The sequence below is a fragment of the Maudiozyma barnettii genome (genome assembly GCF_903064755.1).
Source record: "Maudiozyma barnettii strain CLIB 1767 genome assembly, contig: KABA2_08, whole genome shotgun sequence".
Classification (NCBI taxonomy): domain Eukaryota; kingdom Fungi; phylum Ascomycota; class Saccharomycetes; order Saccharomycetales; family Saccharomycetaceae; genus Maudiozyma; species Maudiozyma barnettii.
The window spans coordinates 322,927-342,207 of NW_024545245.1; the positions used below are offsets into that span (position 1 = coordinate 322,927).

Genomic DNA, 19,281 nt, shown 5'->3' on the forward strand with positions numbered 1-19,281 from the left:
TCACTATATTTACTCTTTATTATCTGATATACATAATAACATTTGTACTTCAATTCAAGTTGTGTCTATTGCCATTATTGAAGTATACATTACGCACACATAAAAATGGTAGATCACGCAGCTAAACCAGGTGATCAACCAAACAATACAGATAATGGCATTAACGAGGACGAGAATGAGGAGCTAATAACACAATTAATTGCACCAGGTGTACAAAGAAACTTAGAACAGGAGGTAATATTGGGATTTTCTGTGAATATTATTGCATATCCATTAATCCTCCTCTATTTTATAATTACATTTGCATATGTCACTAGGAAGGTCGTACCATATCAGTTTATTGATGAAAGATTTCATATCGAACAAACTATCACATATATAAAAGGTAATTGGTTCCAATGGGATCCTAAAATTACAACACCACCAGGTCTATACATTTTAGGTTGGATCAATTATCATATCGTAAGACCAATCTGCAAATCAATGTCGACATTAACTATATTAAGATTAGTGAATTTAATAGGTGGAACAATTATTTTACCATTTGTAGTATTAAGACCATTATTCCTCTTTAATGCAATTGGATTTTGGCCTGTTTCAATGATGTGCTTTCCTTTAATGGCAACATATTACTACCTATACTATACTGACGTGTGGTCTACTATCTTCATCATGGAATCCCTAACATTAGCTTTGACAATGCCATGGGGACTATCTCGTAGCATATGGCTGAGTGGTGTAATGGCGGGATTGAGTTGTGTTTTCAGACAGACAAATATCATATGGAATGGGTTTATTCTGATTGTCGTAATCGAAAGAAGAGCTATCATATCTAAGCAATTTACTACACATTCTCTTAATAATTATTTAAAAGTATTTATTACTGCGATTGAGGACTTCAATGAATTAGTACTACCTTTCTTTATTAATTTTGTTGGTTTTGTTGTATATCTAATATGGAATAGGTCTATCACTTTAGGGGATAAATCAAACCATTCAGCTGGTTTACATTTAGTACAAGTGTTTTATTGCTTTATGTTTATTCTGTTTTTCAGTGTACCAATATGGTTCTCTAGAAATTTTGTCAAATCTTACAAGATAAGATGCCAAACAAGACCAGTGAGAACAATTTTCGAATTATTACTAATAATGCTTATTATTCGTTACTTCACAAAGATTCATCCATTTTTATTAGCAGATAATAGACATTACACATTCTACTTATTCAAGAGATTGATTAACAGCAAATATAGATTGATTAAATACATCTTTTTCTCCGTGGTTTATCATTTCTCTACATTCAGTTATATGGAATTAATGAGACCGAATGAGATGTCATTCCATCCAATCATGCCTTTACCAATAAAGGATTCCATCTTATTACCAATACAATTAACCCATATTTCATGGACTGTATTAATATTATGTACCATAGTGACTATTGTACCATCCCCACTATTCGAACCAAGATACTATATTCTACCGTACATATTTTGGAGAATATTTATTACATGTAACGCAGAACCAATATTTAAGAAATTAGTACCAGCAGGACCAGATGAAATTCCAGTGACTATAAGTTCTACAGGTAGACTTTTGTGGGAATTATTATGGTTTATGTTGATCAACGTCGCCACTTTACTTGTATTTATTCTTCATCCTTTCATTTGGACCGATGAATCTTTCTTGCAGAGAATTATTTGGTAATCTAAATATCTTTATGAGTATCAGAAATATATTATTTAACATCAATAATAATTTAATTTTTAAGAATTAATAATAACGAGATAAACCGTAAGTCAAATATTTAAGCTGGTTTAAATTTATAAGTATGTAGTTCGATGTATTTTTTCTTCTCTAAGTAAGTTATATATATTCAGTACAGTGAAATAATATATAAAGGAACGTTTAAATATAACTGTATTGACATATTATGAGGGATTGAAAGAAATTTTATATAACTAATACAAATAACAACCTGAATTAATTATTTATATTTTTGGACTCTATTCCTTTCGAGGTGACTTTGAATGTTACTAATTTTATTATAATGCTACACTTTCAAACTCATTTTGAAGTTCGGTAACATCTACCTTATTGTCTTCTTTTTGTTCTTCATGATTTTCATCTTCTTCATTTTCTATTGGTTTCGACTCTTCAACAACGTTTTTAATCTCATCTTGTGGCTTTACTTCTTCTTCCACCTTTTCAGATTCTTGTTCTTTAATATCATCTTCAACATTAGGTTCTCCAGATATTATCTTATTGGTCTCATTTTCACCGATAGGCACATCCACAACATTTGTACTAGCCTCTTCAAGAGCAGGTTCTTCTTCCTTTTCTTCCTTTTCTTCCTTTTCTTCTTCTTCTTCTTCTTCTTCTTCTTCTTCTTCTTCTTCTTCTTCTTCTTCTTCTTCTTCTTCTTCTTCTTCTTGTTTTTGTTTTTGCTCAGGAACAACATCAGAAACAGGGTTTTGTTCTACATCTTCTACTGGCTCTGATTTATCAACTTCTTCAGTTGAAATTTCAGGTTGAGTTTGATCAGAGACCATATCCACCACATATTCATCATCAATATCGAAGTCTGTATCGTCGTCATGACCTTCAAAGACCTCATTGCGTACGGCCTCATCCTGCTGAGGTTGAGATTCCTTTGGAACCTCTTTATCATCTTGTTGTGTCTGTAATTGTTTATATTTTTGTAATACTCTTCTTTTCAATACTTCTAAATATTCTTCCACTCTTCCATTTCTCTTCTTATCTCTAAACACCAATTCACCTTCCCCTGAAAAATAGTCATCTGAATCATCAATCAAATACCAATTACCTACCTCTAAGTCATTAGCGAAAGCCAACATAAATTCACCCCAATTATCAGCAACAACAAATTTAATATCAAATTCTCTTCCGAAAATAATAACTTGACCATAGGAACCTTCCGAAGCAGGTGCCAAATCAACACCAATATGATTACCTGCATTATCTGTTACTAATGGAATCCAAGCAGGATGAGCATAAGCAGCTTGAATAGCGTTTGGAGGCATCGATTTTTGTTCTGGTATGTAAGGCAATTTAAACTGGTTAGTTTGCTCTGGTGCAGCTCGTTGTTGAGAGGCAGAACTACCTTGTTCCATCGAGGCTCTGGCTGCACTTTCTTGATGTGCTTTATGTTTGTTTAAATTTCTAGCAACATTTCTCCAGGTTTGTGTCATTGCTACAATTTGATCCAAAGTCATCAATTGCAAACCATATATCAGACCAGAAGTACCGGTCATGGACTCAAGATCCTCTTGACCATCATGAATCCTTAAAGAGGCCCTTACAGATGGTGGTAAAGAGACCTCCAGGTCTTCTTCAGCATGTGTAATATCATTTTGAGTACATGGATCACTCAAAGTGGCATTCAAATCAGGATTATGTTTATCAGTCCAAGCATCGATATGTCTCCAAGCCAAAAGAATCTCAGAGACACCCTTTTGAGAAGTAGCTGCATTATTGAAATCATCAATCTGATACGAATTTTCACCGCCATCCTGACCAATGTAACCATCGTTAGAATTAGGTAAATCTGCAGAACTGCCGTTCCCTGCAAGGTTCATACTAGAAGGATTCACATTACCTTGACCTGAACGCATCCCCATGTTGAAATTAGGTTCATCGTCTGAGTTATATTCGGCATAATGATCCTCAGTGCTAATGGAATACACCCATTCTTTGATTTTCTTTTTAAAAATATTCATCTTGACAATCTTCCTTGCACTCTTAATCTTCTTGGATTGGCTGTCAACTTCGATAACACACACGTATGCACAAACACTTAATGCATAAAGTATACTACAAATATTATATACTCTAAATACGTCTCTATACCAACCTGTCTCTCAATTGGAAAGGCTACCGTTATTGCCCTTAGACATCAATTCGAATCAAAATTGAAGGCCCCTGCCTTCTGCCCTCTGTCTAAGCCTGCGGGATATCAAAAACCCTTACAGTTTTGGCGATGTGGAAAAATTTCAGAAGGAGTGGTGTTACCCTCCAAAACATGAAATTATGGAAGAGGGAGGGTAATAGTTTCAAGACATGGTGAGAGAAGTTCCCAAAGCAGTAATAAGTAAACAGTTTACTCTTTGGAACTGATGGAACCTCTCTTGTTTTAAGAGGCCATTACTTATCGGTCTGGGGAAGAGAGCTTAAGGTTCTTATGTCTGATCTGCTGCTGCAGATCGGCTATTATTATTGTCATCCCTTCCACTATAGTATAAGTCAGTGTTCTCTCCCGTGGAACTCCGTGGAACTACAGCCATATACTTATGGATACTATGCATATATATATATATATATATATAAATGAGGAGGGGGAATATAACGTAATCGTAGTTCAATAGTCTCTTGCCCAAAATATAGCAAATTCATTTGTACTTAGACACTAACACTACACATATAAACCGGTGTATATGTCTCCTTCTGAAACCCTATCTCATCATTATTCTCATACAAAGATGCCATTGCATAAATCGTTATTCAAAAAAAAGTCATTAAGAGGCAAACAACCACAACCACAACATATTGATGGAATCAATAAATATGCTTCACCAACAGATCATATGTTGTCCCCATGCTCAAAAAATCTTGAAAAATTCAAGTCAAATATATTCAAAATTCGCCAATCTAAACCCATAAAACTTAATTTTAACGATTCAATGAAACAATGACTACGATTAAAATACACACACATTTTTCGTATACTTTCGGTTTAATTTGCATTTTATTACCCTTGTTAGGTACGACCTATTAGCATCCTTCCCATCGCCATTACTGTCCTTATAATTTATGTTTTTTATTTCACTATTAACATGGTATTTATTTTAATTTTAAGTCATTCTAATGTCAAATAACGCAGTATATATACATATCTATATAAGCAAACAAAAGAAAGAACTTACTAAATAATATTATTAAAAACACGGACAGTCATGAATACTCATTACGTATCAACTGTTGAACGATTTATCTATTTCTTCTTACCGTCGAGTCTAGCATCGATCAATGTGTTCAATAATAATGATTCATTATCTAAAACTACCTTGTTTGGCGAACTAGCCAATATTGATGCAATTTCTCTGGCGGTATCTAGCCTTTTCAATTCGATATAGTCCTTGGACTTCTTAATGGCTTCACCAATTAATTCTGCAGATTTGGCTTCACCTTGCGCTCTCACAACCATCCCTTGTTTCTCTTGTCTTGCTTTATCAACAACAAAGGCAGCTCTTTGAGCATCTTGTTGTGCAATCTGTTTAGCTTCTACAGCATTTGTGAATTCAGGGGAGAAAGTCATAAAAGTGATCGATACATCATCTAACATGATATTGAATCCATTTGCACGACGAACCAAATTTTCTCTAATCAATCTCGACACTTTCTCTCTTTGGGTAATCAATTGTGATGCATTGAATTGTGCAACAACAGATTTCAATACTTCATTGACAATAGATGGCAAAACACGTTCACCATAGTCTTGCCCTAATGTTCTATAAATCACTGGTAATTGTTTCACATCAGGTCTCGATAAGACTCTACAAGTAATATTCACCATTTGTAGATCTTTTGTACCGGTCAAGGATGCAACATTACGAGGTTTAGCTCTTACATCGTATATTATAGGAGTTTCAATCCATGGAATCACAAAATGCGTACCTTCATTATAGATCCTGTTGGAAACACCACCTATTCTCGAGTACACAATGGCTCTGTGACCACCATCCACATTAAACAAAGAGTTATTCAACAATAAAGCACCACCACCAAGTAATATTAACCCACCAAGTCCTGCAAACATCCCTGCTGGACTACCACGACCTCCGGGTCCACGAGCACCATTTCCACCGTTCACCTTTGACAGTTGTTGTTGGAAAACACGTGCATACTTTTGAAATTCATTAGGACCTCTATTCATCTTTGCAAAATATCAACTAAATTCACTCACTGACTATTTGCTAAACTCTTTCTGTCACTCCCTACATGTCTCTTGTAGCTTCCCCTTTCTTTAAGTTCCTCAAGTTCTTCTTCCTTTTAATTTTGAATAGAAATTTTGAAATTTTGACCGGTGGCAATACCCCCACCCATGCACCGCACTTGGGAGAATGAACGGTAATTAACTGGAGTATAAACTAAAATTAAAGGTTTCAATTGACCATGTGGATCTGGTTTATACTTACCAAAGATGGACCATTCAGTCTACCACTTATCATTTATTTATATATATATATTTATCATATCTATCTTATAATATTATTTCAACTTTGTTATTAGTCGCCGTAATAGTCTCAACTACGATAAAGTCTCGGAAGTACAAGAACAATATTTAAGGGGAATACCGAATAAAACTTCCTCGATTCGTTTAACAAACTAAACTCATTCAAACAAACCAGTTGATATACTTTTAAATACGACACACATATATCACAACTTAATTTTAAATAGACACGATGTCAGACTATCCATTACATGCAGCATGCATGGATAACAAACTTGCAAAAGTTCAAGAGTATCTTCAAAATTCAGAAGATGAGAAAAAGGATATAATAGCTAAAGATGCAGATAATAGAACAGCTTTACATTGGGCTGTTTCATCACAGGCAACTGAGATTGTTACATACTTGTTATCACATATGAAGGATATCGATTTGGATATTTTGACTGATGATGCTGGTTGGACTCCTGTTCATATAGCTGCATCTGTAGGGAATCTACCTATCCTTAAAGAACTTTGTGAAAGAGAGATTAAACCTGATCTAGACCTGAAAACACAACAAGGTATTACAGCGCTGCATTTAGCTGTCTCCAAGACCCATTATGGTATTGTCGAGTACTTGCTAGCTAATGGTGCCAGTACAAGAATTAAGGATAAAAAGGGCCAATTACCGTTACACAGGGCTTGTGCGATCGGGTCTACAAAGATGGCCACTCTGTTATGTGCCAAACTAAGTCCTATCAATGCTAGAGATAATCAAGGTTGGACTCCATTGTTCCATGCGCTTGCAGAAGGTCATGGTGATGTCGCTGTACTGTTAGTGAATCAATACAGTGCCGATAAAGATATTCAGGATTCTAACGAAAAGACTGCGAGCGACGTCGCATTAGACGATAAAGTCAGAAAATATTTCGAAAGTCACGTCTAATTATAATATTTCTATAATCAATTTTTGTTACCGAATATTTTTATTAACCTCTATGTATGTCTATATATCTATAATAGCATTTGCCCTAAAAATACACTCACTTATATTATTAATTGAATATCAATTCTGCGTCAGAATAACGACCATTGATATCTTTGTCCTCTTTCATTAAATCATTACTGTCCTGACTTGAACCAATTAGTAATAATTCTTGTCCCTTAATAACAGTATTTAAAATTTCACATAACCGTAAAAGTTCGTAAGGAATAATTACCCCTAAAAGATTATTACTGATAGCGAACCTAACCATATTATGAATACAGATAGGACTGTTGTCATCTACGACCATACAACGATTTTGTTGGTCAGTTACTTTACTTACGTCCGTTTCATTTTCGTTATACGTTGGTGTATCGATACAATTTCTCTGTATAGTGACAGATTTCAAACGATGTGGCGTATCTCCAATAAATATTTCACCAGATTTACTTAAAGTGTTCATTCTCAATAAAACAGGGAAATTTGGTTGTTTCCAATTTAGAATTGAACATGCTTGCCAATTACATGAACTGAAAACAATAGATCTAATACTTTGCCCCGAATGACGTAGAGTACGTTCATGTTCAAAAATGATATATAGTATATCATCAATGAATTTATTTATAGTAACATATGGAGATATCTTTACTGGCACATTTGCGATCTCTCCCAATGTTGGGAAACAAACTTGAACCACCAATTGAATGGATTTAGGGATAGCTTTCAGCAATGTTTCGAATTGAAATATCTTGGAACTAATTAACTTTTTAAACAAGGAAAGAATTTTTTCATTATCATCATTCCCAGCGGCAAACGATAGATCATTATCGATTTCATCTATTCTATAACCACATAATCTTTCTAATTGTGGTTTACTCAAATCATTAATCAAAATATTAGTTCCATGTATGTCAACATAAAAATTTGGTGAAGCGACAATTGTACCATCATTCAATGCAAATACTTTAATACTAATGAAAACACCTTCAAGTGACGAAGAAGTGACAATAGTGGATTGAACTGAATTAAATGTTTTGTCCGAAACAGCACTTTGATGATCAAGTCCCATGATGTTTGAAATATGGTTACTATTGTTATTATTGTTACCCGTAGATTTCCAATAAGGTTCATATTTTGTTATTTGCAACGGTTTAGCTAGGTATGGTAAAATAACTTGATATTGTACCTCTAAACTACCAACACAATTTAATCTATGGTCAAATAAAGAAAGTGTAACATCTCTCATACTTGATACTAAATCATTAGTGAAGAAATGAGACATTGCTGTGGTCTTTGCTAATAATCTTGTTCCAAATGATGCAAAAATTTCGAAATCAATCGAGAAATTTTCTAACGTATCAATTAAGAATGTAGCTTCATAATTCTTGGTCTTCGATTCATCATAATCTGAATTTTCTCCGACAGAAAATATTATATTACGAGGGACAATATCAGATAAATTGGATGTAATTGTCATTCTTCCTGGTTGGGTTAATTCTAATGTGTCATTATTGTTAAAATGAATACATTTAACACCTTCTTTAAATACTAATTTAATAAATATCTTCTTTTCTAAGAAATTATGACCATACTTTCTTAAAGGAATAATAGGTGGAGGTAATTCAAAATCCGGGATGTGTTCCAATGAACCTTCTAATTCATCCAAATCATCAGGTAAATCGTTATTTTGCATAACAGTCAGCCCAATCTCTGCAATTGGTTCCAGTTTATCTTGTTGATTAACAAACGGTAAAATAGCATTCAATACACCAATGTGACTATCCCAAAGAGTATAAAACAGAGGACTTCTACCGTCCTCATCATTGACATCTAATCTTGCACCATGATCTAATAACATTTTTGCCGAAGCGGCATTACCTTCCTGAATAGCATAAAATATTGGAGTCCATTTATTAAAGTTATCTACACCATTGGGGTTTGCACCGTGAGATATTAATGCACCAATCAATTCATTATTCCCACCATTTTTCGCCACGATATGTAATGCTTCTGCTGCCTCAGGGTCTGATGAATCTTTCAAACCTATGCCACGTTCATCACGTAATTTTAGAAGTAGTCTAGTTGCCTCTAAATTATTATATTTGCAAGCGACACATAATGGTGAGAATTGAGGACCCATTTGTTCTGTAAATTTAGGAACGACTGAAGCACCACCAAATACTAATAAGAATTCTGTAATTTCGTTATGATTATTAATGATCGATAATATTAACGGACTCTTCGAATTGTTATCTACATCATCAATTGTATCCACTAAAGTTGAATTTATAATGCGTTTTACAGAGTCTAATTTTCCTAACTCTGCCGCATAATGTAATGGTGTTCTTAAATAAATATCTTGACCATTAATTAATTGTTTTAAAGTACCTAACTCCAGAGTGTCCATACATACCTGAATAATAAATGTTCTTTGTTGAAAAGAAGAATGCATCGCTTCATGCATAATATTTCTCTTTGTAAATTCTTCTTCATCGTTTCCATTGTATAGTAAATCTATATTTGATTTAGAACTTTCGTAAAAAATTTGTAAACTGGCATCATCAATGATAGAACTAATCAATAAAAGAAATAATCTGGAAACACATTTAGTTAAAAATGTAACTTTATCAGTTAAATTGCTATCATTAATAGATTGTTCTATCTTAATGACAGTAAAATTACCCAACGCTTTAGATCTTCTATCGTCATCTTTCAACTTAGCAATATTTAATAATTCGATATACCAATTTTCAATCTTTGTATCACAGTCAAAATATTCTAATGGGTTTACTGAATAATTCATAATGTTCTGTTTATTATTTATTGGTTTTAAATTCAATACATTTAATGTTTGTGTCAGTTTACTACCACGAATATCTCTATGATCAATTAGGCCAGATTCGCTTCTTTCATTATATACACTATTATTACTTATAATCCTACCGGTATCTCCATGTTCCACTAATTGCTGTGTATCAGTATCCTCATTTTTACTATTATTTGGAGAATCCCTCACCAATAACATAGTATTATTATTATTAACATCATTCAATTCAATCAAAATATTTAATGTTTCATCATTCAATTTCAAAGCTTCATTTCTTGCAAATATCGGTTGTACAGACACGACAGTGGCTAAATAAAATTCTTTTTCTTGAGAATGTGATCTTTTATCCCATTTTTTCAAAACTTTTGAAAACCCTGTTTTATTCAATTCCACAAATTGTTCAAAATTACTTAAATCTTTTTGAAATTTAATAAATCCACCATATATGGCCTTAAATGAAATAGCCATCCTTGAACTTAATCTACCAGATTTTTTATAGTTATTATATTTGGATTGTAAAATATTAAATTGAACTCTTAAATCTGCTTCTTTCTCCAAATAAAATGAATTTACTTTCTCTAATTCTCTCTCTAATCTAAAGAAAAAAGATGCCTTGTTTTCTTGTAATCTACGATAAAATACAGGATTATTAAAATCTGTCACATCGTCATCATTATCAATGCTGGTTTGGCTTTGATCCAATAATAAATCTGCAGAATTTGACTCAGCATTTGGATACACAGGGATAGCCAATTGTTTAATCAATTTTTTTAAACCTTTATAATCGATGAAGTGTCCATTATATTCTGACAATTCCAATTGTCTCCCCTCGAGATATTTCCCGAACTTCATCACAACAAAAGCTCAAATATATATCTATAGTAGCAGTCACACTTCCTCTAACTGTTTAATAGTACACGGTTAATCAGTATGCTCTAGTTCCTCTCCAAAAAGAATAATATCACTTATATATATATGTGTGTGTGAAAACCTAGATAAAATCCACGATATCACCTGTCTAATCTTTCAATAACCAAATATGGACACGAATCTTGATTTCACTAACGAATCAATAATAAGAAATGTTCCAACAACAAAAGACAACTTATTTGATCGAACTAACTATCTCAAAAATCAGCCAGTCATCTATCCCTGTCTACCTCATCTCAATCAGTTAAAGGTGTCCTTAATTCTAAGGTTGTCTAACTCTGTTTGTTTTGCTAAATTTGTCGCTATTATTATTATGCTTTATCAAGTGAGAAAAACGAATATTTTTGTGGGAAAACCGATATTGAGAATCTGTTCTCTAATAAAACGCCGCACGAATACCGTTTCTTTCCCTCATTAACAGCCAATGTGCACGTGGATACCTTCAAAATGAAAAAGAAGCAGAACGTGATGACAGTAATAGTACTAATAAAAAAAATAATAATTGCAGCTAACTCACAACTTATATAATTGCTCCATGGGGGTGGGGACGGATGAGTACTCTCAACCGATTGTTACTACCTTAGACAACATCAAGAAGAAGAGCGGGATGGAATACGATCAAGAGGATGCCAAACTTGGTCTGCTTAGTGGTAATCAAATTCAAACAAAATGAAACATAAAGAGAAATGTATAGCCCGAGAGTAGATGGGCCCATATATATCTGGGTAATCAATTGGATACTCCACAATCTCTCAATTACCATTTGACATACAGATTGTTCTCTTATTATATAATTCACGATACTGTCAGTTTCATTCAGCCTTTAAATTGGAGAAAATCGCGAAATTTTTGTTTTTCTCTTTTTCGTTTGTGATCTGAAAATTTAATTTGGTGATCTTGACCCATTGGCGATTTAGGAACTGACAAGGGGAAGACCCTGAACAATAACACTTGATTGTTATCTATCTGGCTTACAAAGCGATGATATACTTTCGAATCTCTGATTACTTATAATAAAATTTCTTGTGAACGTATAGTTCTCTTTATTATTAGACTTAGTCGGGAGTTTTAAGGGAATTTCATTCTGGAAGGCGTACATTTCTTTTTTTTTTATTTACATTTCACTGAAAAATATTCATTACACTACAGATCTCAATCGGGAGGAAACCAGAATATGAGTCTGTTTCAAGATTTAAATATACTTATTGTGGTTACAGATCCTTCTCAAACAAAAAATGCACAATCTACAAAACTTCTATTAGAAGAGAACGATTGTAATAGTTGTGATATATACAATTCATATGATGAATCAAAACAAGAACTTCAAAACATATTGTCCATTAAAAAATGGTTCTATAAAAATTTTACTACCGAAACAAAATGTTCAGATATACATTTTATTATCGCTGAAGATATAAATTTTGATTTTTATAAAACTTGTGCATTTGATTTATTAATTCCAGTTGTAAATTCAAAATGGGTCCAGGATTCGCTCAATTATAATAGACTGAATAAGACGACATTATACTCTCCAAATCCACGTCATATTTTTAGAGAATATGAGTTCTATATTTCTAGATGTACATTTAATAGTAGTGAATACTTTTTCTATACCCATTTGATCGTATCATTAGGTGGATCATATACAGATGTATTATCTTCAAATATAGATTTCTTGGTTTCGAGATCGTATATGGACCCCTCAATTGTAGTGGTTCAAAAAGGTGAAATTTCAAATAATATTAAGTTTGTATTCCCAACATGGCTTTTACAATGTTTTAAAACCCTGGACCAAGTATCATGGGAAAGTCATTTATTAACAAAGGAGAATAATCCTCAATTGAATGAGTTGTGGTCTTCTTTACATTCAACCGATTTCAATTCCAATTCAATAACTTTAAATGGGAAATTTTTTAAATTAGATCAAAGTTTAAAACTAGATCATAACGTTTTACAATTCTTGAAAAATTTTATTAGAAATGGAGATGGTCAAATCACTAATGCATTGGATAACGATATGACTATATTACTGGCATGTGAATCTCAAGCGGTCAGACCTCAACGATGTATGACAGCTAATTTACTCTGGTTATTTGATGTAATGAAACTAGATGAATATGCTTCTCCTGATTCAAAAATCATCTATAAACCATTCAAGGATAAAATATTCGATGAACATATCAATATTTTAAATGCAAGTTTTACCAAATATTTTGGCTATCAAAGATTATATATCAAGTTATTAATTGAAAGATTAGGAGGAAAAGCAAGTACAGATTTTTCGAAGAGAAACAATTTTTTAATTTGTCCAATACCAAGGGGTAGAAAATATAATACTGCAATGACATTATGGAAAAATAAATGCACTGTCGTAAACCATTTATGGCTTGAAGATTGTTATCTATTAGGCGAAAAATTGGATCCAACTTTGAAAAAATATAGTACTATACCTGTAGAAAAAGGTCTTGATAATCATATCAACCAAGTAACAAATAGTCTATTGATTAAGAACGCGTCCAGTCCCGTTATTAAAAACAACAACTTGATCTCTCAATCAGAGACTCAAATCACTATCCCAATCAATGACGAAAAACATGATATAATCGATGATCCTATCGAAGTGCCATCCGATAATAACGAACCATTACATCCGGGATTTGAAAACACCCAATTTTCTGTAGAGAGTGAGGGTCTCACGAGCAGTGTTGAAAATGAACGAATCATCAACAAATCCTTGAATGTATTAAGATCAGGCATAGACCTGTTGAGCAAGACACAAAGTAATTTGACCGATATGAGTGATGGCAGTTCTCAAGTTGTGGCAGATATACCAGAGAATAAAGAACAACATGTCACCTCTTTATCAGCCCCAAACACAGCATCGGCCTCGTCTTCTTCTCAATATTTGACTGCGAGCATGGGCTCTACTGTCCGAAATTTAAACGAGCAATTAACAAAGAACGATGATGATGACAAATCAAAAATTGTTAAACGAATCGTTGTGGAAGATACTACAAATGATATGACTAAGAAAAGAAAAATCGAACAATTACAAGAAGACTTATCTTTGTCCTCAACAGCGACTTCAACGAACTCACGCAATGGTAGCACTACCCCCCAGTGTGAGAGGGACTCAACAACGATCAAAGCCCAGGAATTGGTATCAAATTTTATTGGAAAATCGTTGAATAATAAGGGTAGTATAGATTCATTATTACCACTGTACGATATACGTGCTATCCAAACGTCATGTCTAGATAAAATATCGAAACTGGATATAGAAATATTAAGAATTTTAGGTATACGATTATTTAACGAAATTAAAGAATCATACCATTTGAATTCTATATTTGCACCAAAAGTACTTAGAACTAAAAAATTTCTTCAAAGTTTATCCTTTTCACCTTTAAAATACGCTTTGAAACCTGATTTCGTTGATGACCTAATAAAAAATATACGTCGTGGTGGGAAGATAAGAGATCTATTTGAGACCATCGAGGAGCTTAGAGACTTTGCAAGTGGTAAGCCAATCGCGTATTATGTCATCCCCGAGATCACCGACATCGTTAAATCTAGAACAACACTACCCACAAAAGTGTTTCAAAGGGTCGGTATTGAAACGGTAAATATATTCGGAGATATTGCTGGTGGAACAAATACCATTACAGATATTTTAAAATCTCATGGTATACAGAATGTCAATATATTAAACTCTAAGTTTACAGCAGACGATATTCTCAAGAACGAACACATACAGGGAGAAGAAATAATACCGGACTACATATTGATTGCCACTAAACGGTCGCAAGTGAAAAGATTAATGCCGATGCTGGAGATTGAAGGGACCCCATTAAATACCGGCACAGTGTATGTTGTTGAATGGGATTGGTTTGTCAAAGCCATATTCAATTTGGAAGTAAACTATTCATCCCAACAAGACGTTCTCCACTTACATAAAGCATAAAAAAAAGAACGACACTACATCAAATTAACACTAATAACAGCATATTACTATGTATAAATCAACAATATAGTACATAATTTATACGTAATAAACAAAAAAAACAAAGTAATTCGTATACTGACATATTTGTATATCACAACCGTAACTAATAACCAATTGAAATAAATGTGTTTAGTCAGCATAGCACCCCGGGAAAATGTATCGGACGAAAAACAAATTTTCAATGAGAAGTTCTATCTCTCCCCCCCGGAACGCCCCTCCATTTGTTCCTCACAATCAAAATACGAGCACCAGAGGACAAGAGGTGGAAAAACGGAAAAAAATAAAAAGAAACCCTTCTCATCAGATAGCGCACGGAGTTTGTGTGCTCAGCAACTTTATTTGCTTTTTGTCCATTTATTTTGCACACTTTGATAGTCAACAGATTCCTGAAAAAAACAGATCGACACACTCATTGGACCAATCACAATCACGATAATTCAATGCTCTCGTCATACGTGGGGGGTTGACACCACTGGAATTATCGTAACTAAGCAAAAAAAACGAGCTTCAGGTAAGCATCAGGTAAGCGAAAAAAGCAAGGAGGAGAATCCATTTTTCTTTTACTTAGAAAAAATTGGCGTGGGGCATGTAATCAAACAGCTCTCTGGAAACAATCCTCGAAGGGGTCATAGCAAAACGGGGGTGTGCATGTAGAATTAGCCAACACATGTGTCCTTTGTAAACACAACAACAATCAAACAGTAAAAGTAACAGCGAGAGAGGACAACCATATACGTTAGAAATATTTTAACGAGATGATAGTTTTGTTTTATTTGTTTTTAATTAGCATATCCTGGTAGATTAAAGGGAACCGGAAACAGCGGAAACCAATTATAGAATTTTTGATTTGTAATCGTGTAACCTCGAAGACCGATGGCATCCAACATTTTAATAAATTTTATGAGCTGAAGTGGATAAGCTTCCCCGGAAATAGATGTCAATCAAAATATTTTTTATGTCTTGAAAATATTTTAGAATTTGTATATAAAGGGCATATAGTTTCTTGCTATTTGACCTTTTTCTAAATGTCATATCCTTTTTTCGTTTTATAATTATTATATTTTTATACAACTCTCATAAATATACCAAGTCAATACTTGTATAAACATACTCTATCCCTTTATTAACTTTCAAAACTTAAAATAATGCTATCTCCTGCTACTAGAACTATTATTAAGGCTACCGTTCCAATCTTGGAACAACGTGGTACCGAAATTACTACTACTTTCTACAAGAACATGTTAAATGAACACACCGAACTATTGAACATCTTTAACAGAATCAACCAAAAGAAGGGTTCTCAACCAACTGCTTTAGCTACTACTGTTTTGGCTGCCGCTAAGCACATTGACGATTTGACTCCATTACTAGGTCACGTCAAGCAAATTGGTCAAAAGCACCGTGCTTTACAAATCAAACCAGAACATTATCCAATTGTTGGTGAATATTTGTTGAAGGCCATCAAGGAAGTCCTTGGTGATGCGGCTACCCCAGAAATTATTAACGCTTGGGGTGAGGCTTACAATGAAATCGCTAATGTTTTCATCACCGTTGAAAAGGAAATGTACAAAGAAGCTGCTTGGGAAGCTTGGAAACCATTCACTGTCACTTCCAAAGAATTAGTCGCTAGCGATATTTACGAATTCACAGTCGCTGCTGAAGCTGGTAGTGGTGTCGATTTGACCAAGTTGCCAATTGTTGCTGGTCAATATATCACTGTCAACATTCACCCAACTATCCAAGATAACAAATACGATGCCCTACGTCATTACTCTCTATGTTCTATTGATCCAACCCAAGGTCTAAAGTTTGCTGTTAAGCTTGAAACCTCTAAGGGTAACCCAGAAGGTTTAGTCTCTGAATTCTTACATGAAAAGGTTAATGTTGGTGACAAGATTAAATTGAGTGCCCCAGCAGGTGACTTCGCCCTAAACGAAAAATTGATTAATCAAAACGAAGTTCCACTAGTTCTATTATCTGCTGGTGTTGGTGTTACTCCAATCTTAGCTATGCTAGAACAACAAATTAAGGCTAATTCAAAGAGACCTATCTACTGGATTCAATCTTCCCGTGACGAAAAGGACCAAGCTTTCAAGACTAAGGTCGATGAACTATTGAGCAAGTGTGAAACTGTCACTAAAGAAATCGTCCACACTAACAAGACTGAGCGTATAAATGGTGAATTCCTACAATCCAAGGTTCCAGCTCACGCTGATGTCTATATCTGTGGTTCTCTAGAGTTCATGAAGGGTATGATCGCTCATTTGAAGACCCTAGAACACAACGACGATTTGATTCACTACGAACCATTTGGTCCAAAGATGACTACTATCACCGTCTAGATGACGTTGATTTATATTATGGTTCACAATATTTTCAAACGGTACTTATGTATATTTCTACCTTCATACACTTTATAACTATTTAATTTATGATATTCATGTTTAAACAAACACAAATAAAAAACTTCTATTCAAGGCTAAACCTTTTTTGAGTCAATTTAAATGATCAAAAGATAAAACCAAATTTTAATTACAATCTTTAATTTAAACCATAATACATTGAAGACAATAAATTAAATATATACAAACATATCTTTTTCTTCTTCTTTATTTTTAATTACTTACAAGTACGTGAATGGTGAGGAAATACTTTTGATTAATAATCAATTTCAATATCTTTAAAACCATTCATTGATCATTTTTCTAAATTTTCTTGAGAAATCACGACAATCTTGCAAGCCTTCATTCAACTCACCTTTAATCTCCCTTTGTTTATTTGCCAATACCGGGAAATGTTTCAATTCATAGTCATAGACTCTATCACATACGTTATGTGCAGTACGAGGGAATACATACATGCCTGTGAAAATACCTAATAAAAGAGGTGTAATCAATTTCATACTCCTTCCAGCTCTTCTGGACATTATGGAACCAGTCATCGTTGCAACAACCATTGAGGCAACTCCCAATCCCAATTTATTACGATCATCAGCATAAACATTTGATATTTTAGAATTTACCTTATTTTCAGCTTCGTTATATTTGTTCTTAATTTTATCAACATTTTGTTTAGTGTCCTCTACACCATCAGCTATTTTTAATCTTTGATCACGAATAAACGTCGTTAACTTTTCAGGTTGTTGTTGTAAAGAATCATTCTCTCTATCAACAATCAACTTGTCAGAAGCTGGATCAACTTCCCTATAAAAATCCTTTGACATGGTGTAACTATAAATATAAGCAATAATATTATGCTGTTTCAATTACAATAGAGTATGACTAAAGCCACCACAAGGCTAACCTATATCCAACATGAATTGTTGTTAAATGAAATAAAATATCCTTAAATTACGAACCTCCATTCCTTTCTCTATCGTTAACTTTGTCTCCAGCGCTTTCCAATCTGCGAGCCGAAAAAAATTATATAGATATTGCCAAGAAGAAGATTGGTTAAGGAAATGACAGATTATACATAGAACGTTGCACTAAGTTATAATATAGGAGAAATAATTAAATTGAAGGCTTTTATTTATTGATTAATATTTAAAACTTTATACCTAATGTTAAATACATTATATATTCTAAACACTCCGCAATATTATGAAAACTATGAACACATGAGAAAAGTTTCCTTAATGGAACAAGTAATTTAATCAGAGACTAAATAATGGAAGAATAAAGTTCATATGTTAACTCATCATCTATTAATGACCGTCTTGGAGTTCCATTTTCGTTTGTCTCTGTCTTAATTGCATTTTCTGTTTGTTCAGATATATTAGAAGGATTTGTCTTCTGCGAAAAGTAACGTCTGGCATAAATAGATGGTACTATGGCACCACACATTACACCTAACATTATATACTTGAAATGGGGCTCATTAGCCAATGTCTGAGCTTCTGAAAAAATGTTTGAATCAATTTTCATTGTGACTTTTGTAAAATTAGAGTACTTTTTTAAAAAATAATACAATTATATTTAGTGATATATATTCTTTTTTACGACATAATCTAAAAATTGTAAACTTTTTGTTCTTAAAATCCAAGAAATGAAAGAAAAGACTGGTTTCAAATAGAATAAAAGGAGACGATTATCATCTGATAGACTCATCATCCTTATATATGCCAAAAAAATAAGGTCCCCTTAATTCTTTCGTCCTAACTGTTCCCATGAAAAGGTTTTGATATATCCTTACACCCTCAACAATAGTTGCTTCTTAATAATCTTCACTCCGTTCAAATAAGTGTCTCCTTCATCCTTAAAATATGTTCTACTGCAATTATATTTTAGGGAGTTATCAAA

The 19,281-nt window shown here is 33.4% G+C and overlaps 10 protein-coding genes across 10 annotated transcripts; 5 read left to right on the forward strand and 5 right to left on the reverse strand.

Annotated features, from left to right (window-relative positions):
• Positions 1–105: 105 nt before the first annotated feature.
• On the forward strand, positions 106–1,707 carry DIE2 (dolichyl-P-Glc:Glc(2)Man(9)GlcNAc(2)-PP-dolichol alpha-1,2- glucosyltransferase; the record flags this gene model as incomplete). Its single annotated transcript, XM_041552015.1, has 1 exon — positions 106–1,707. One exon carries the CDS (start codon positions 106–108, stop codon positions 1,705–1,707), a length of 1,602 nt encoding a protein of 533 aa, XP_041407949.1.
• Positions 1,708–2,045: 338 nt separating this feature from the next.
• On the reverse strand, positions 2,046–3,740 carry SMI1 (Smi1p; the record flags this gene model as incomplete). The annotated part of the gene is made up of 1 exon (XM_041552016.1): positions 2,046–3,740. The coding sequence occupies one exon, from the start codon at positions 3,738–3,740 to the stop codon at positions 2,046–2,048; it is 1,695 nt and encodes a 564-aa protein (XP_041407950.1).
• A 714-nt stretch (positions 3,741–4,454) lies between these two features.
• On the forward strand, positions 4,455–4,712 carry BNS1 (Bns1p; the record flags this gene model as incomplete). The annotated part of the gene is made up of 1 exon (XM_041552017.1): positions 4,455–4,712. One exon carries the CDS (start codon positions 4,455–4,457, stop codon positions 4,710–4,712), a length of 258 nt encoding a protein of 85 aa, XP_041407951.1.
• A 299-nt stretch (positions 4,713–5,011) lies between these two features.
• PHB2 (prohibitin subunit PHB2) lies at positions 5,012–5,953 on the reverse strand (the record flags this gene model as incomplete). The annotated part of the gene is made up of 1 exon (XM_041552018.1): positions 5,012–5,953. The coding sequence occupies one exon, from the start codon at positions 5,951–5,953 to the stop codon at positions 5,012–5,014; it is 942 nt and encodes a 313-aa protein (XP_041407952.1).
• A 532-nt stretch (positions 5,954–6,485) lies between these two features.
• Positions 6,486–7,178, forward strand: NAS6 (Nas6p; the record flags this gene model as incomplete). Its single annotated transcript, XM_041552019.1, has 1 exon — positions 6,486–7,178. The coding sequence occupies one exon, from the start codon at positions 6,486–6,488 to the stop codon at positions 7,176–7,178; it is 693 nt and encodes a 230-aa protein (XP_041407953.1).
• A 109-nt stretch (positions 7,179–7,287) lies between these two features.
• PHO81 (Pho81p) lies at positions 7,288–10,896 on the reverse strand (the record flags this gene model as incomplete). The annotated part of the gene is made up of 1 exon (XM_041552020.1): positions 7,288–10,896. The coding sequence occupies one exon, from the start codon at positions 10,894–10,896 to the stop codon at positions 7,288–7,290; it is 3,609 nt and encodes a 1,202-aa protein (XP_041407954.1).
• Positions 10,897–12,148: 1,252 nt separating this feature from the next.
• Positions 12,149–14,938, forward strand: KABA2_08S03520 (uncharacterized protein; the record flags this gene model as incomplete). Its single annotated transcript, XM_041552021.1, has 1 exon — positions 12,149–14,938. One exon carries the CDS (start codon positions 12,149–12,151, stop codon positions 14,936–14,938), a length of 2,790 nt encoding a protein of 929 aa, XP_041407955.1.
• Positions 14,939–16,125: 1,187 nt separating this feature from the next.
• On the forward strand, positions 16,126–17,322 carry YHB1 (flavohemoglobin; the record flags this gene model as incomplete). The annotated part of the gene is made up of 1 exon (XM_041552022.1): positions 16,126–17,322. The coding sequence occupies one exon, from the start codon at positions 16,126–16,128 to the stop codon at positions 17,320–17,322; it is 1,197 nt and encodes a 398-aa protein (XP_041407956.1).
• A 338-nt stretch (positions 17,323–17,660) lies between these two features.
• On the reverse strand, positions 17,661–18,203 carry MIC26 (Mic26p; the record flags this gene model as incomplete). The annotated part of the gene is made up of 1 exon (XM_041552023.1): positions 17,661–18,203. One exon carries the CDS (start codon positions 18,201–18,203, stop codon positions 17,661–17,663), a length of 543 nt encoding a protein of 180 aa, XP_041407957.1.
• A 439-nt stretch (positions 18,204–18,642) lies between these two features.
• SPG1 (Spg1p) lies at positions 18,643–18,906 on the reverse strand (the record flags this gene model as incomplete). Its single annotated transcript, XM_041552024.1, has 1 exon — positions 18,643–18,906. One exon carries the CDS (start codon positions 18,904–18,906, stop codon positions 18,643–18,645), a length of 264 nt encoding a protein of 87 aa, XP_041407958.1.
• Positions 18,907–19,281: the final 375 nt, after the last annotated feature.